This window comes from Heliangelus exortis, chromosome 3 (assembly GCF_036169615.1).
Source record: "Heliangelus exortis chromosome 3, bHelExo1.hap1, whole genome shotgun sequence".
NCBI lineage: Eukaryota > Metazoa > Chordata > Aves > Apodiformes > Trochilidae > Heliangelus > Heliangelus exortis.
Genome location: NC_092424.1, coordinates 17,300,573 through 17,317,974, shown reverse-complemented (window position 1 = coordinate 17,317,974; position 17,402 = coordinate 17,300,573). Strand labels below are relative to the sequence as shown.

The window sequence follows — 17,402 nt, the reverse complement described above, 5'->3', positions numbered from 1 at the left end:
AAAAGTTAGGGAAAAATTGTTAGATTTAGTGTCTTTAAAAAAGATACTTAAAATAATATGTGTCACAGATAGGCAATTATTTTAACACATTTTTTATCTCTGTGCTGCTGAAAAATTGAAGTGTATTACACAGAACAGATTATTAATCTTCAAGAAGAGTGTGATTCCTGGTTAGGTATTTGTTATGCCAAGACAGAGGCTGAGTTAGTTCCTCCACAAAGATGTCTCAGTTGACACCAGCAAAGACTCTAACGCATGCTTAAAGAGCTGAAAGTCAGAAAAGTTTAAGAGAAGAAATTAATTTCCAGGAATTCTTAGTGACTATATTCTTACTGTAGTTCTGTGGGTTCTTGCTGGAAAACAACGCCTGCAAAGGGTGAAAATCAAGTAGAAAAAATACCCTGTGGATGAGCCCGATCACTTGCAGTCCTATGCCCCTGTGGGTGATTCCACAGAGCTGTCTGAGCTCGTGTGAGGCTTCATGAGGTCCCACTCCTGCAGCGAGGGGACTCCCGAGGCGACTGTGGGACCAGCCAGGCTGCTGGGGAGAGCCAGGGTGCGAGTTTCAGTTTAGTTCTCTATCTTCATTTTCTCTAAATATTTAGTGCAGACTTATTGTTCATCCACTGTCTGAGTGAGATAAGGGACTGGATGAGAATCATTTGGCTGAGACTGTGCAAGCCCAAAATGATGATTACAGCATTTGAAAAGCAACACCAGCGATTAAGCAAGCAGCAAACAGGAGAAGTAACGCTTCCCCTTGGGGGCACAGTCTGTACTGCTGTCCAGGCATCCAGGTATTCTGGGCTCCTAAACATACACATTAGCAACTACAGCAAAAAGGAAGTGGATGCCACCTGGGCCACTGAATATTTGCAGGCTTCGAACTCACTCATGTGTACCTGGGAACCTCTAAGCTCAGGCAGCAGGAACCAGATCACTGTAAAGCGGTTTTTCTGGACCTAGTCCCAAAACCCATCCCAAAATAGCTGCTCGTGCAGGACATACCTGCTCATCAGGCAAAGTTGCTCTATGGGAGGAGACCAGTGCACTGGGTCCTGCTCTGGCTGCCAGCAGACATCTCGGTAAACCCAGCTTTTTTTTAAGGGAGGCATTTCTAAAAGCCGGAAACGCCTTCTGGGGCAGCCTCTGTCTGCTCGTGGGTGCGGGTTGATGCTCTCTGGATCAATCAGGAGTAGATGGCAGCACAGCAGTCTTGGATGTCCTGCTTTCCCCCTCTGTGGTCTGAAGGCATGAAAATTTAATTGGCTAAGCTGAAAAACTTGCAAAGTAATAACTTTTCTATTTGGTCCTAATTTGAAAACGTGTTTTACTGAATATTCAGATAAGCTTTGTGTAATGTGGGATTTGCATTTATTTTCTCCCTCAAGCATGCTAGATCAAATAGAAACACAAACTATATGACACTCCTCGTGGTTTGTGCTACTGTATGCCACCTTTCGAAATAACTGGATAGGGCATATAACATAAATCTTAAAAAAAAAAAAAAAATTAAAAATCGGGCTATAGAAGACAATTGTTTTCTGTCTGTTTGTAAGTGGTTTTCACACATTTGAAAACGTAGTTGGATATAGCTTGGTGGGATGAAAGCCTGGTGTCACTGGGTAGTGGGATTTTTGCCATCGACATATGTAGGAGTATGATTCTACTAATTTTTCATGCAGCATCCACTCACCCTTTAGCCCTTACCCTCCGGTCCATTAGCCTTAGTACTCAAATGGGTACTCTAAGCTGTTTAAATCACAGACGATAATGTTTTTAAATATGCGCCCGTTCCTCAATTTCAGACACAATCTCAGTGCAGATGAAAATCCTTCCTCGCCCCGTTGATTATTTTCATGTTTAGCGACTCAGTTACGGGCTAGCGCCGGAGGATGCAAGCAAAGGTTCCTTTGTACGTACAGGGCGACGGGTGGGAGGGAGGGGGCAGCAATGGAGAAGGGATGAGCCCCCGCTGCTTTGCGGGGCAGGACCAGCCCGCAGCGCCCAAGTAACTTGCGGAGGAGCCCGGTCCCCGGGAGGAGCCGGCTGCCGCTGTGCATGCGTGTGCGGACAGCGGGCTGGGCCAGGAACCGCTCCCGCCCGCCGGCTCCAGCCTCGCAGACCCCCGCCCGCCTCTCCCCTCCCCGCCCCCGGCCGGCCCCGCGCCCCGGGCCCCGGGAGGCGGCGGGTGCTTCCCCTACGCGGCGCGGTCCCCCCCCCGCGGGGAAAGGCGGCTCTCGCCGGGCCCGGCGCGGCGGCGGATGGCGGGGGGGCAGCGCCCGGCGGGGGCCGGCGGGGGGGCCCGCTGAGCGGCGGCGGCGATGCCGGGGGGCCCGGCGCGGCGGGGCGCGCCCGCGGGGCCATGAGGGCGGGCTCCGGCCATGGCCCATGGCAGCGCGGCGGTCATGCTGAAGTGCGTGGTGGTGGGGGACGGCGCCGTGGGCAAGACGTGTCTGCTGATGAGCTACGCCAACGACGCCTTCCCCGAGGAGTACGTGCCCACCGTCTTCGACCACTACGCAGGTGAGCGGGAGGGGGGCCCGGCCCGGCTGCCGGCAGTGGCAGCTGCACTCCCCCCCTCCCCGGCCTTACCCTACCGGGGTGGCTTCAGCCGGGGTTTGACACTCCCCCCTTTCTTTACCCACTGTGTTTCTCCCCCCTCGCAGTCAGCGTTACCGTCGGGGGCAAGCAGTACCTGCTGGGGCTTTACGACACCGCCGGGCAGGTGAGTTCCGAGCGCTGCCCGCGGCCCCCATGATCGCGATCCCGGCCGCTTCCCCTGTTAGAGCTCCTCGGCCCCGCGGCGCTAAGGGCGCTGAAGTTATTTGCAGGACTGCAGTCCGGGCTGGGTGATTCAGAGGCGGGTTAGTGAGGGGACTGCAAGACACTATTGATAAACACCGGCTTTAAAAGAAAACCATCGATCCAACCCTTATTGCCGAGGGCGGGCGGAGACAGGCTTCATTTTTAGCGGTGCGGCGCCGGGTCCGGCGGACTTGCGGCCGAGGCCCCACGGCATCGCCCCGGGAGGTGGTGTGCCCCGGCCGGGGATAACCCCGGGGCAGCCTCCCCGGGGTGTCGACCCTCCCGCCCGCCATCGGAGGGCTGTGTGCCGGGTAAAAGTGCATCCGAAAGCACGGAGAGAACTTGCTGCCTCAAACGCCTCCGGTCGGGTAGAGACCCAGGCTGCCGCAGTTTGCCTTGTTGACACTAGAGCTCTTAAATAGCTGAGGAGAGTTGTTCAGCTTAAAGGTGGAGAGTATTAAACCGTGACTCTCAGACGCTGTCTTTCAGATAACCTGAGTTTCCTCTACTACCCTAAACATAGACAATTCCACTGATTTGTTCGGTTAAGATTATTATAGCCTGTTGTGAAAGATGCTCTGTCAGCATATAGCTTAAGTAACTTTGATGATGGATAAAATGCTTGATGTTTGGAGGGGTAACCGGTGTAGTGGCAGCTGAAGGGCTCCGTCACTTCTTGGTCAGCAGGGCAGTAGCTGTGGGCTGAGCACAGTCTCCTGGATTAAAGTACTCCCAGCTCTCTGGAGGTGCCTTGTCAGAAACAAAATAGTTTCTGGAAGGCCTGATCACGGGAGGTGCAGGCATCTCCCACAGAGGCACGGAGCATACATGGAAATGCTGCATGGGTTTTTGTAAAGTTGTGTATTCCCTATATTAAAACTTCTGGCAGTGTGAGCATGTGCTTTGCTCTCACATGACCTCAGACACGCTTCCTTGTTGTAAAGAGCAGCTAGTAAGATAATCTCACTGGATTTGCATAGACTAAAGCCATATTTTTTAACTGTGTTATTCCTATATTTAATTGAAAAACAACTGCCTGAATTAGTGTACCTGCTGAGATCTGCATACAGCCTTAAGTAGGGGAAGCAGCACCTAACTGGTGCTTTATATCCTTGTGAGGTCTGAAATCTGTAATAAAATTAATTCCATGAGGATTTTAGGAAACAGCCTCATTTCCAGAAAGCTGTTATCTGAAGGGTGAGGCTCTGCAAAATGAGTGACCTTATGATTGTCATCTCACTGACATAAACACAGACTTTACAGATTTATGCTAATAAAATGCATTTGTTATTACTGTCATAGTCCTGTTTTTAAGTAGAGATATGCTCAAAACACACATTGTAAAATATTGCTTAAGTAAGTTGCAAAATGAGGATCTAGAGCTCAGGCAAATAAAGCTTTGGTTAATATACAACTCTTTTCTTTTACAATGAGAACTGGAAAATGTGCAAGTGACCCTAGCACTACCATACATACGTGTAGTTTATTTGTGGATGCCTTCTCAAACTGCTTGTGCGGGCTTGTTGCTATTAATGGGAGCGTGTGTTGTTAGCTCTGTGTCATCTTGACTAAGGTGGCTTTGTGGTGTCCTGCTCTGCCCAAATGTGCTGAGTACAAAACCGAGTGACCTTTGGCCTCCTCAGAAGCTAGCAGAGGAAAACTGGTCATTTTGCAGCAAACAGCAAGTGAAGGTATTCCTGTTGTACTAAGAAAAACTTTTCAGTATGAAATTGTATATCCAGATGTGTAAAAAGTTGAGGTAAGCTTTTTTACTTTTTTTTTTTCAAATTTTGAGAAGCTGAATTCATGCTTGAATTACAAAGCAGTTTCTGATGTGCTCAGGACCAGATCTTGCTGGCCTAATTCAGAGAGTAGGGTGTTTTAATGAGGCTGCCTTTACAAAAAGATCTGCTCTTGGCAAAACTTCCCTTTTAGTCAGACCTGCAGTGCTAATAAAATCTTAACCATCATCCCCCATCCCACTTCAACATGTTTGGAGAACTGTTGGATGCCTGGGGAGCCACATCCCAACATCCAGTGCAACTAAGGAGTAAGGTCTGTGTGAAGATGCCAGTCTAGTGATTTTGTTCTTTTAGCTGCTTTGTCAGTGTGCTGATATGCCTGTCTTCCCAGAGCTATGTGATAACAGAAAGCTTTAAAGCTTAAGTATATGTAGTAAAGAGCAGAAAAGATAGGAGTTGATGGTGCCTTCTCTGTTTTGAGGAAGCAGACTGATGCATCTGGCACACGTCTGCTGCTTGCACAGATTTCTGTATGGCTCGGATTATTTGCTGCTCAGAGCTGGAATTTCTGTGCCAGCATACATCAGTGCTTTTGTTTCTAATTCTGTCACCCCAAAACAGTTATACTGTAAAATACTGATAGTATAATTTTATCAGAAATTGTCAGAGCATGGTCACTGTGTTGTCTGAGCAATTCACAATCTTCAGCTTACACTCCCATCTCTGGACAGAGTACATAGGTACAAACTACAGATTTCATTTTGGGGGTAAGACAAGTGAGGGGGTAAATGGAGGTTCAGACAGAGACCTACTCCATATCCATGTAGGAAGCACATAGCAGAGCGGGGGTTAAAGACCTTTTGTTTTCTGTCTGGTGCAAGCAGGCTCATTGCCCTGAAGTACTGACTTCTCAGCCTGTGGGTCTCTTTTAATTCACATGGTTATGTTTTTAGCAACTTGTGACAGACTTCTCTCTGGCAGAGGAGTTGGAAGCTTTTTGAGTTTATGGCATCCAGTACTGATTTCTAGCTTGCTTCATCACAGCACACACAGAATCATGTATAGTAACTATACTGATGACGTGTCTTGTATCTTTCAAGTTTAAAGTAAGCTGACAATAAATCTATTAAAATCCCATTATTTTTCCAGGTTATATATAGGAGGGAAAAATGCCAGTTCACAAACTTCAGTTGATATGCAGACAGACCATCCCTCTTTCGGGTGTGTGTGGATTCAGGCAGGCTTTTCTCTGGCTGAAAATACTGAGGCCTTGGTTCAGCAGAAAATAGGCAGTACAGCTGCTGGAAAGTGGAGGATCTTGGAGTCCATTTGGGTTTGCAGCTGTGGAGACAGGCTCCCACACCAAAGAGGTAGGTGGGAATTTGTTGCTGGTGGTGTCTGAGGGGACATTCCTCCAGCAATTCCTCCCAGAGGTGGAGCTGACAGCTTCTTTTAGCTTTGCTGCTGCACATTGCCATGTGTTGAGACTGGGTGGGCTCGGAGTGGGTCCTGGTTCCCCCAGGGAGATGAGAGCTGTGGAATGTACCTACATTGTACCTACATTGCCTGGAGCTGGGAGTGTTGAATCACTGAAGTTTAAGTATGAGATTCTTGTGATACTGATGCTTGGACAGCTTCATCAGGGGTCTTTTAGCTTGACTGTGTTACAGTGCTTTTGAGTTAGTGACAAGTGATTATAATTTTTATCCTCCATAATACAACAAATAACAATGCAAACTCTCACCATATTAAAACATTTGGAGAAATGTCTGTAAGCACTATTGGGACAGTTTGCTGCATGTCCCCTTGCCACATCCCAAATGATTTGGATTAGTGGGAGGACACACAGGAGTTTGTTCATGGGCATTTTGCTCCATACTAAAGGCTGCTGCTCAGTTAGGGTCCATCCTTCTCTCAGTCCCTTTTGCTGTTGAATTTTCATTGCTGGTGTCCCTTTCCTCCAGTATGTGCTGACCAGATACAGGTGGAAGCCTTGCTCTGCTCCTTTGTCATTGCTGTGAAAGACTGTCAGGACCTGGAGGGAGAATGAGGGGAATGCAGGAGTAGAGCCTGTGCTGCTCCTGCTGCTCAGAGATGCTGAGGTATAACATGGCTGGCTGGTGCAGGTTGGGCACCAAGCCAGCATCTGGGAAGTGCGGAGGGGTACAGAAGGAGCAGAGTAAATCTTATATGGTGCAGGGCTTAATAATGACATTTACATGCCTTGTGATACTAGCATGGCCTGGTTGGACAAAGCTGAGATAAACTGTGTTCCTTGGCTTTCTGCTTTTATTTGTCTGCCTTAAAGGCCCTAATACATGTAAGACAAGCTGTAGGTCTGATAGAATAAAGCTCTCAGTGCCTTCTCAACTGGACAGTAGCCACAAAACATGCTAAGCACAAGAACAGAACAAGCCACTTCTTGGTTCTTCTCATCTCAGATACTGATGGCTACCCTGGTTGCAGCTGTAGGTGTCTTAATTTAGATAAGCCATTTTTTTGGTTGTAATGGAAGCCTGGATGTTAAAAGCAATTTTATATTAAAGTCAGTTGGGTTGCACAAGTGTGTAAAACTCACCCAAGTATTAGCAAGATCATTGCCTGCATTAAAGCCAGGTGTACAAACAAATGGTTGTAACTGTGAATGTGTGTGTGGGAAAGAGATGGGTGAAGGTGTGGTTATTAGAGTGCATGGTCCCCAAACTTGCAGTGGGTGCTATAAATAAAACCAAGAAATAGCAGTAATTTTGATACGCCTTACTGGCTATTTGTCTTGGCTTTAGTAGGTTGCCCTGGTCTAGTAGTTACGACTTTCAGCATCCTGCTGAAAGGAAAGACAGCTGCTGATCATTCTGGCTGGCCTGTCCCTCCTCAGACCATGTTACTCCTTCCGATTTGCAGCTACCACTCAGCTGTAGCACCCAACGCAAGCCTGGGACATGGTCTCACCCAGCACAAAGCCTGACACCCTTTACTCTGGAGTTGTAAACACCAAAACCTAGAGCGGATTTTGGCAGATCTAAAACTGAAATGTTCACAATTACCATCCTGTCCCCTTTCTATCCACCCCTGTGCCTCCCTCCTCCCACACGTGTTTTCTCTCTCTCTCCCTACATCATCCCAGCCGAGCTGGCAGCTGGAGCTGGGAAGCTGTGAGCTCATGAGCTCGCTCCTGGCCTGTGAATAGCTCAGCCCCCGCTGAGGCTGCTCTGGGCTTCAGAACATTGCCAGCCACGTAGGTTTCATGGCTACGCAGCAACAACTGGGTGTATGCAGATAAAACAAAAGCCTGCCTAGATTCTGCCTCTGAAATTTTCAAGGTGAAATAAGGAGGTGCTTGCCTGAGCTTACGATTGCGGTGTTGAAGCGTCTCTGGGCAAATGTTTAAGCAAAGACTGTCCTTCCATTTAAAAGGAAAAGGACTCTTGCCTGTAGATTCGCATTTAAAAATGCCCTTTCAACAATAATAATCCCAGTGCAGAGCTTCCATTCAAATGCCAAAGCTGTGACTCAGACCGTGAAAGCCTTGTATCTTTCCTAGAAAGGCAGGTAAGTATTTTTATTGCCAGATGGAGAGCCTCAGGATGGGAGATGGGAGCTCTGAGTTCCCAAAAGCAACCACTAAATCTATGTGGCAAACTAGAGACAGTTATGTTTCATTATTAAAGGGTTAAAAGCACTTCTGAATAGTGGCACTGAGTTACATTAAAATCAAATGTAAGGGATGTGCTTGAAAACGTAGATTCAGGACATCTCTGCCAAATGAACAATAAGTTAGTGGCAGACAAAAGTAAAGAACCCAATTCAAACAGGTTGAGAGGATCTCTGAAACTTCAGGTTATCATGTTAGCATATTTTTATGCAGACCACTGACCCAGAGAGACTCTTGCTAAACATTGATTATGTGGTCAAGTAAAAATCCTTTTTTCCTGGGGCAGGAGTCAGTGGATATTCTTTAGTTTGTGCGAGTTATCTCTGAATTTTACTCATTTAAAATTTCTTCAAGGTACAGCGACATCTTGCAGTGCTATCCAAACATCACCAGCTAAAAAGGCAACATTGACTGTAAGCAATAATTACTGCTCTTCCAGCACTGTGTTATTGCATATCCTCTTACTTCCTGACTTCATTTGAAGCTGGGCTTGTTTGAGTATCATATAATCTACAGCTGTACTGCAGGAGGCAAGAGTGAGGGAAAGAGACAGCTGGGTAAGGTGGCATGAAGCTGTCAAGTTTTTCTGATGGAGAACATACAAGAGACCCTGTGAATTTTTGGCAAGTTCAGAGCCAAACTTCTTGATTTAAATCTGTTTCCTTTGCAAAGAGGTCTTTTATCTTTTGGTAAATGCCAAAAGTATAAAAATGCATGTTTTTAATTTATAGCTTAACTCCTGATTCAGCCTCCAATCTACACCTTAAAACAAACAAAATATAATTCAGATTAGTGTATTGCTTCCATGGCTCAGACCTGCAGGGCAGAAGGACTTCCAGTCTGTGGTAGGGTCTGATCCAAAGCTCTGTCTTAGCAGATACCCTTGTGCTGGTTTGAGCTGCTTTGTTCCAGTTCCTTTACTGAGAACACATGGACAAAGTGGATGTAAAACTTAAGTCAGCAATACTGAGGTTTTGTCAGTCCCAGGCATTCAAAATGTTGAGTCAGCTATTCCTATCTGCAGACACCACTACCTAAGAAACCTAGGAAATCAAAATCCTTTGAGACTTTTTCTTTTGCTCTTTGCAGGATGTGGGTTTCCTTTGAGCCTTTGGGCTTCATATATTCCAGTTTTCTTTGTATCGGTGGCGTGCTAGAAATTTATCTTTCATTTAAAGGTAAAAATGATGTGATTTTTCTTTATATAATCATGATACTCCTGGAACCTGGGCTTTAATTTAAAGTATACTGATTCCAAATCATGCAGTTTTATTGTAAATTAAAAAAAAAAACAAACCAAAACCAAAACAACCCAACTCAAGCATTACTAACATGGATGCTTTGGAACTTTCTTTTTAAGCCCCCAAATTAGCTGTTATATTTCAAACACAACTGCCCCTCCTCTTAATTTTAAAAAATTGCAAGATGAGGGTAGAGAGGAGGGGGACTGTATCTTTTTACTGCTCTCTTCTGTAGTTTCATGAGCAGTGAATTGGTTTGGATTGGTGACTGGAGGATTTGTATTAAGAAAAATGTGTCCACTCTGTGACACTTCCAGCAGTTCTGAAGAGCTTGTGTTGTGTGATGTGTTAGAGGTTACTGTCTTCAGTCTGTTCTAATCCTTGGTGCTGCATCCATGTTGTGGCACAAGTGCACCAGCTCTCTGCAGTGGCACTCACTGGTGTGTGTATAAAAATGCAGGTGGCAGCATTTTTCTCCAAAGGAACATTTATCACCATCCTAGGAGAGCTTGTTGCTTCAGGTGAATACAACAGACTGAAAGTGCCACAGGCAGCCTATGCTCTAAATGAGATGTAGTGCTGAATGCTAAAATATCATCCATAAGGACTTAGTGCTAGTTCCTTGCTTGTCTGATTTCCAGTTGGGTGGCAGTGGTGTAGTCAGTAAGGGATGGATGCCAGGCAGACCTGGGCTGCATCTTTAGTTATGACCAACAAATATCTTGGCCCCAGGCAGTGAGATGGCTTTCATACTCCTCACTTAGGAAAGAAAGACCATAGGCAGGTTTTCAACTGCCTTAACTTCTGCTACAGTGAAATTGCTGAGTGTATTACCACGTTCTGATAGATCAGGACTTGACATAAAATACAGTGCAGAAGGCTCTTAGGAACTCCTTTAATTCCAGAAACTCTTCCACTGTGATGTGTTTATTAAATGTGCACATGGTAGCACTGGTATTCTGGCACTTTGTCTTCTAAGACATTGTATGATAGCAATTAATCTTGAGGCATTATTGTGAAGGCTCAGTCTTCTATTTTACAAAGCCCTTAGGGTTTATTTGTAAACAGTGAAAGAGAATGGAATGGATAACTACATTAAACCATCTCTAATCCATCGTGTGTTTTCCCTGTGAAACAGATTTATTGATGGTCATACTCTCTGTAAAAAGAAAGAACCCATCTTTCCAAAGAGCAGGTTCTACAGAGGATCCAACCAGACGCCTTGTGCCAGGGTGAATTTTACTTTTTTCCTTTAATTTTCCATATCTGAAGGAATGGAAAATCCTTATTTTTCATGTCGGCAGTCACCAAACCTGGGGTGAATTCCTTTCCTGGAGAAAGTGGAAATCCTGTGTGGGAATAGTGCTGTCCATAATGTCAGTGATGATGGTAAAGAATCTACCAGCATGGGAACACACCACAGGGAACACCTCATGGCTGAGGAGTGAAAGGACTTTGCCCATGGCAGTTGCTCTGCTACTTCTTAGGAGCTCCACAGTGGAAATAGTGTCGTGTTTAAGTGAAACTCTGCTTGACAATACTCCTTGCAGTCAGCTGAGTCCATGTTCTGTTGTTAGAGATTCTAAAATAATAAGTCTTACATAGAAAATTCAGGGATTTCCACTTCCAGAAAATCATGAAGAAGCCAGCAAGTTGAAGTTCCTGTGGTGGTGGTTGGGAAAGAAGGACTCTCCTGTTGGGGCTGTCTAGAAAAATCATCCAGCATCATCACATGGCAAGATGTAGGATTTGGACAGTATTTAATCCCACATTAAGACTGGAATAAATTCTGATAATTTACAGGCAATTTTAGGTATAGTTAAAGGAATACTCTGTCCTTCTTGTCACTAGTGCTCTGAAATCCATCTTACTAAGCTCCATATTCCAGCTAGTTATTTCTCTCTATACAGAAAGCTTTTCATATATCTAAGAAACAGCACAGTCCTCAAATATGGTAGGAGAACTTTGTTGAAAAAAAAAAGAAGAAAAAAAAAAGAAGAAGCAGCCTAATTCACAAACCCTGGGCTTTTTTCAATGCATAATTCATACCTTCTTTGAATAGTCCTCCTCACAGGAATTTAGAGATGGGTTTAGATCAGCTTACTTCATTTTTAGAATACAATGGAAGAGTACTTACCCTGCATTCTTGCAGCCTTATCTGTAAATTAAAAATAGATGCTGGGCCCAAATCAGCAGCTTTTTGCACTCCCTGGGAAACCTCTGTGAGTGAGCCACAATAGGGCAGTTCTGCTTTCTTTAGCTGTATCCCCAGAAGCCTGTAAGGAGGCAGAAGGTCTGTAGTGAGTGCACTTTCCCCCTGCAGCCAGGAAATAATCACTGCATCTTGTTCTGCCTGTGCAGGAGCTGGTTAGTGCCTACAGATGTAGGTGTCTGAAAAATCAAACGTAGGGATCAGCGTCAGGGGGCTGGCTTGGGCTGCAGAATTGGACAAGCAGAAGTTTTATGGGAGTGCTGTGTCAGTCTAAGTTGCATCTTGCCAAATTCCTGCATTAGTGGTGCCTGGTGAGTGGCAGTGCCAGGAAGCCAGTGCCCTGGGGATGCTCCGCTCTGCTGCCTTGCAAAGGGTTACAGTGTTACAAAGCCCAGAATGAGAAAATTCGGAGTTTTTTTAGCCAGGGCAGTAATTTGTGCTTGGCATGAGGCACTACAGACCACTTCCTTGTCTCTCCTCCCCCACTCAAGCATCTCACAGAATGAGAAACCACAGGATGATTCAGCAGGGTGAAGGCTGTTTCCTGGTGTGCTTCTGGAGGAGGCAGTCGCTCCTGGAGGCTCTGCCTACGGCAAAGCTGCAAAGCAGCCCTTTAATTCCAAATAATCTGGAAGAGACGCAGGATGTGTCCACTGGGGAAACTTGGAGCTGTTAGTAAGCCCCTGGGACACAGGTTAGGTAAAATAGTTGTTACGGTTCCCTTGTTACTTTTTCCAGACTCCTACAGGGGTCCTGCTGAAATGCGAATGTATTTTCAGGGAGGAAAACCATGAAAAATGCAGTCTTGAAGGATAGTTTTGAAATGAAATTCAAACCCCAAAGCATGGCAATTCATATTAAGAGAAGACTTTGACTGTCATTACCAGACCCTACTATAAAATGGTTAAAACTTGGGACTTTTAGCTTGGATTTTTCTTGGCAGAAAACAGCTATTTACATATATGTGCCTCACCGAGACCATCAGAGGAGCAGTAGTGATTACCCTTTGCTGCATGAAGGTTGGATTCCTCCAGCAACTCTGCCTGATGTCTATTTTTGGCTTCCTCTCTAAAAACAGATGGTTGGGAGTGAGAGCCTCTTCTTACGATTGGTGTTGTAAGCTGTGAAAGCAACAGATGGTTGCTAACACAGAGATCACAAGCCTGGAGTTGTTGAGCTCTAGTTTTAGTTCCAGTGGTGCAAGATTGATTTTGTTCCCTCTCATCCATTTCATACCATCTCAGAATAGAAAATAAATAGGCTTACCCTTTTATTTATTAGAGCATGGTAGCATGATATAACTGGAGATGTATAGTTAAAATTTCTTTTGTAAGCTGCAAAACATATAAAACCATTAGTTGCTTTGATTCCATCAGAGTACAAAACATTAAAACATAAGTGTGACACACCTTGCTGGGAGCCCCTGCCACAGTGTTAATGACAGACCAGAATTTGGTTTCTTCTATTTGCTTAAAGACACTAACTCTGAGATTTGCAGGGGGGAAAAAAAAATCAAACAAGCAGCTTTAAGGTAATATCTTCTTTGCTACCTGCTAACAGCAGATCTAAGAGGACTGAATTTCCCCAAAGGTCAGGGTTAAGGCATGGGAAAGTATTGACTGTCTCTACGTGCCTTTCATCTCTACAAGTTGTATAGAGAGACCCTAATGCCATTTGAGAAGAGAAAGGTCTGTGGTCCCACATCACTGAGAAGGGGTAGAGGCCTCTGTCCCCATTGCTTTAGCTTGGGTGGGACAGTGCATGATACATACAATAAAAAATTGGAGCTAGAGAGGCTCTAGTACTGTAGGATCTCAATAGGTCTGCACTTCTACATCAATTTTCTAATAAATACAAGAAAATAATGCTTTTTGTGAGTCAAGAGGGTTGTCCAAAAATTGCAAGACTTCACTTTGTCTTAGTTTATGTTTTTACAAATATCCCTGCATGTAAGGGATGCACATAAGCCATATGTATATTAGGCTGTTGGAGTGTTTTGCAAAGACTAACACATTCTGAAAGTAGCAAACTCCTACAGATGGGAAGATGCAAGTAGAGAGGATGAAAACATGCTCAGGGTGACAGATTGTGTCAGTGCTAGAGGTATGAATACAGTTCATGTGTTTTTAATTATGTCTCTCAGCTGATATCCGTGGAATTGGGCAAAAGGATTAGTTCAAAATTATTTGTATACATTTGCAGCTTACAAAAGAAACTTTACATACAGCACTGCATTCTACTTTTAGTGTGAGCAGACCCTTGAAATGAAGAAAAATATAATGCTGCAGAATTGCAACACCGTTCTGCAGTCTGCATACATCAAAATCTCTGGTCTTGAGCAGGTAAAATTCAGAAAAAGAAATAGACAAATTTTGGATATGTTAAAAAAATCTACTTGGACATCAAGATATAGTGAAAAATCAGTGATTCAGTACTGAGGTACAAGGCAGCAGAAAGTCATAGAATAATTCGGGTTGGAAGGGACCTTTATATATAGAAATATTTATATTTACATGTATAAAGTGCCTATCACCATATTGATAAACATTCTTTGGAACCACTCTGACAAAAGGTCCAGCCCCCCTGCACTAAGCAGGGACACCCTCAACTAGATCAGGTTGCTCAGAGCCTCATCAATCCTCACCTTTAATATCTCAAGGGATGAGGCCTCAACTACCTTCTTGGGCAACCTGTTCCGTTTTTCCACTACCCTCATGGTAAAGAACTTTTTCCTAACATCCAGCCTGAATCTACTCTTTAATTTAAAGCCATTGCCCCTCATCCTATCACTCCAGGCCCTTGCAAACAGTCCCTCTCCAGCCTTACTGTAGGCTCCCTTCAGACACTGGAAGGTCACTATTGTATCTCCCCAGAGCCTTCTCTTCTCCGGGCTGAACAACCCCAGCTCCCTCAGCCTGTCTTTGTAGGAGAGGTGTTCCAGCTCCCTGATCATTTTTGTAGCCCTCCTCTGGACCTGCTCCATCAGGTCCATGTCCTGTCTGTGTTGAGGGCTCCAGAGCTGGATGCAGAACTCCAGGTGAGGTCTTAACAGAGCAGAGCAAAGTGGCAGAATCACTCCTCTTAATCTGCTGCAACTCATTTTCTGCAGGTCTGCTTTCTACAACCTCATCCCCCAGCCTGTACTGATAGTGTGGATTGTTCCAACTCAGGTGCAGGACCCTGTACTTTGATCTTTCTGAATCTCATGAGGTTCACCTGGGCCCACCTTTCCAGTTTGTCCAGGTCCTTCTGGATGACACCTCATCCCTCTGGCCATCAACAGCAGCACTGAGCTTCATGTCATCTGCAAACTTGCTGATGCACTTGATCCTCCTGTCTGCATCACTAGTAAAAGTATTAAACAGTACCTGTCCCAGTACAGAACCCTGAGGGACACCACTTGTCACTGGTCTCCATCTGGACTTTGAGCCATTGACCACTGCCCTCTGGATATAACCATCCAGCCAATTCCTTACCCACTGAACAGTCCACCCATCAAATCTGTATCTCTGCAACTTGGTGAATATGCTGTTGTGTGGGACCACATCAAAGGCCTTGCAGAAGTCCAGATAGATAAACCTGAGAGGCAAGATTATTTGGGTACTGTAGTATGAAAAAAAGAGCTCTAAAGGAGATACATTTAAGGCAATAACAGCAATGCTAGACTTACCCACAGAATACAAAACTAGGGCGAAATGAATATTTCAAAGTATGAATTTCCATTCTGCCCTCTTCAAAACAAAACAAACCAAACAAAACCAAACCAAACCCAAAACAGAACAGAACAAAACACCCAAACAGTTCTTCCCAGTCTCTAGTTGAGAAGCCAAGTCCAGTCATCCATTTTGTCTCCATTCCCACGTCTGTTCCTTATTGGCAGCTGTCCTGGGTTACCAGAGAGATGCTCAGTAAGCAATGGATGGTGCTGCTGCAATGTCGTATCCTTTACAGGGAACACAGCTCCATATAACATTCATTAAGCCAACATGTGTTCAATTTGTTTAAAGTGCTTACAACTCCCATGTTTTCAGCATATTTTTCTATTTCTCTGCTTCAGCAAACAATTTTCTTTTTAAACTCCAGAGTATGTTGGATAATGAACCATTGCACGATTACAGCCTGGAGTTTTGAGGGTTGTGCTGTGTATTTTAATCCTTAGTGGCTTTCTTACCCATCTTATTCTTAAAATAATCCAGTTAAATTCTTTAAATATTTTTAATGCCTAAATACACATGCAGTGCCTCCCCTGTTAGATTGGAAGCCTAATTGCTGTACAGTGTGGTGTGTACATGCAGTCAAGTTGGAATTTATGTTGACTGGCTTGTATAATTAGATTTTGCTGTTGCATTTAATTTTAGAATAAACCACATTTATTTCCCTTAGACTAGATTCAGGAAATAAATTATAGTTGAAGCAATCAGATTTTTTTCAGGCTTCTCTAATACTCAGTCTAAATTAATTTGGTCTACTGAGTACAGCAGTTATTTAGGGCTCAATAGAGAAAGTTTGCAGGTTTGATTGCTATTCCTAAAGGGCTGCTGGGGAGCAGAAGGAGTGTTTAAGCACACATGGCCTAACAGATGCTGGTAACATTTAAGCCAGGGTCTCTTTAGGAGGACCGGGGTCCAGTCTAATTGCGAGGCTTTATTACAATTACCTGCTCTTGTTACTATTATTACAAGCCTAATTTTTGTAGCACAGGGAAGGTTCAAAGGAGAGCAGAGACTTGTTTCAAGCAGCAGGATTGGTGGGCGTAGCCAAGTCCTCTGTTAATTTAAGTAAGTGTCAATGTGGCACAGTCACTGTAGTGAATACCACGTGCATCTTTGGCAGCAGTACATGGTGTATCCAATCACCCCGTACTTGCCTTCAGTTTAACTTCTTAATTACACAGGATAGACCCACAGCTTGCCCAGTGCAGATGGGACAGGGCATAAATCAAAAGGTGTATAAATAGATGCAGGGACAGGAAAAGAGTTCAGCAACACACACGCCTTAGAAGCAGTAACATCACTCGCTCCCAGATGGGTGCTGATGAGTAAGTGGGAAGTAAGGTGCAGTACCAAGATATGGCTAAATGTGCAAGGATTTGTATCTAATGGGATTAAAAAAGATAAACTATGAGTTCTGAAGTAAACCATACAAATATAACCTGGCTTTGAGTTCAGAAAATGATGACTATTTCCTATGAATAAAAGGTCTGTCTGTAATCTGAAATGGATTAACTGAGAGGTATTTCAAGGTCAATGGACTACCGGTAATTTCCAGTGATAAGAAAATGTTTTCTCCATTCCAATATTTAGTTCAGACATTACTGTAATTATTGTAATCCCAGTGTGAGATAGAAGATGCTGAGTGGAGCCAAGACAGCTCTTCGATGGGAGGAATAAACGATGATTTTAAACTATTTTTTTTTTCAATAAGAAAACCTTTTCAGTAATACCCTGCATATGATTTAGTAGAGCTGAATCGGAGAGTAACTGGCAGATCTGCCTCCTCTTGCATGAAGATTTTGTACTCCAGGGACTGGTCTAATTTGCAGTTGGGAAGCTTCTTTTAGGATTTTGATCTCCACCCTAGAAACACAGTTGCAGCCCTGAGCAGGACCTAACTATATTCAGTAGAAAGGAAACATAAAATGCATGCTTAAAAAAAAGAACAAATGTTAAAATATTTTCAAGGTGCTGTTGTGATTTTTTTAGTTATTTCTGCCTTCCATGATGAATGTCCACAGATGTGGAAAAGAC

General features: G+C 44.3%; 1 protein-coding gene across 2 annotated transcripts in view; it reads left to right on the top strand.

Moving 5' to 3' along the window:
• Positions 1-1,992: 1,992 nt before the first annotated feature.
• RHOQ (ras homolog family member Q) overlaps positions 1,993-17,402 on the top strand; it is a 23,749-nt gene continuing 8,339 nt past the window's right edge. The window contains exons 1-2 of one of the 2 annotated variants that reach the window (XM_071739428.1): positions 1,993-2,526; positions 2,670-2,728. In XM_071739428.1, coding sequence (XP_071595529.1) covers positions 2,385-2,526; positions 2,670-2,728 — 201 coding nt within the window. In that variant the 5' untranslated portion in view covers positions 1,993-2,384. The remainder of the gene's footprint in view (positions 2,527-2,669; positions 2,729-17,402) is intronic. The other variant, XM_071739427.1, reaches the window with a different exon arrangement.